The sequence below is a fragment of the Penaeus monodon genome, chromosome 28, assembly GCF_015228065.2.
Source record: "Penaeus monodon isolate SGIC_2016 chromosome 28, NSTDA_Pmon_1, whole genome shotgun sequence".
Lineage (NCBI taxonomy): Eukaryota > Metazoa > Arthropoda > Malacostraca > Decapoda > Penaeidae > Penaeus > Penaeus monodon.
In genome coordinates, this window is record NC_051413.1 from 17,144,962 (window position 1) to 17,145,407 (window position 446).

Here is a 446-nt window from a genome sequence, read left to right on the forward strand (position 1 = left end):
CTTAAAGACATTCCTTTAGATGACAATTTCTTCGAAGCGTTTACGTCTTTTTGCCCAGGTCTTCCCGCGTGATAAAAGAAGTCGCACTCAACCTGGGCAGAAGGCCATTACGAACCTGGAAGAAAGTGGAACTTCGGTAAAGACATGTGAATCAATAAAACAATTTACAATCTGCAGGCGCAACTATAATTTTAAAATACATTTACATCAAATACTTATGTTTAAATATACATTAATTTTGCTTGTCTCAGACAAGCAATGATTACAAGAATGGAAAGAAGTCGCTTAGCCGTCCTTATTACACTAACTGGAGAATGTTGATGTTTTTTTGACGGCAAGAAAGAAAGGCGATTTCATTACCCGAGCTAAAATTGAGCCGCTTGTGGCCTGGGGGAGACGCACTTAATATTCGTAATAATCGTAGTTTTCGCCGCCGTTGGCTTCTA

General features: G+C 39.2%; 1 protein-coding gene across 1 annotated transcript in view; it reads right to left on the minus strand.

Moving 5' to 3' along the window:
* Positions 1-446, minus strand: part of LOC119591387 — a gene marked incomplete in the record, with an annotated part of 32,034 nt that overhangs the window by 491 nt on the left and 31,097 nt on the right. Inside the window, 2 exon segments of the mRNA XM_037940126.1 lie at positions 1-115; positions 361-446. Coding sequence (XP_037796054.1) covers positions 403-446 — 44 coding nt within the window.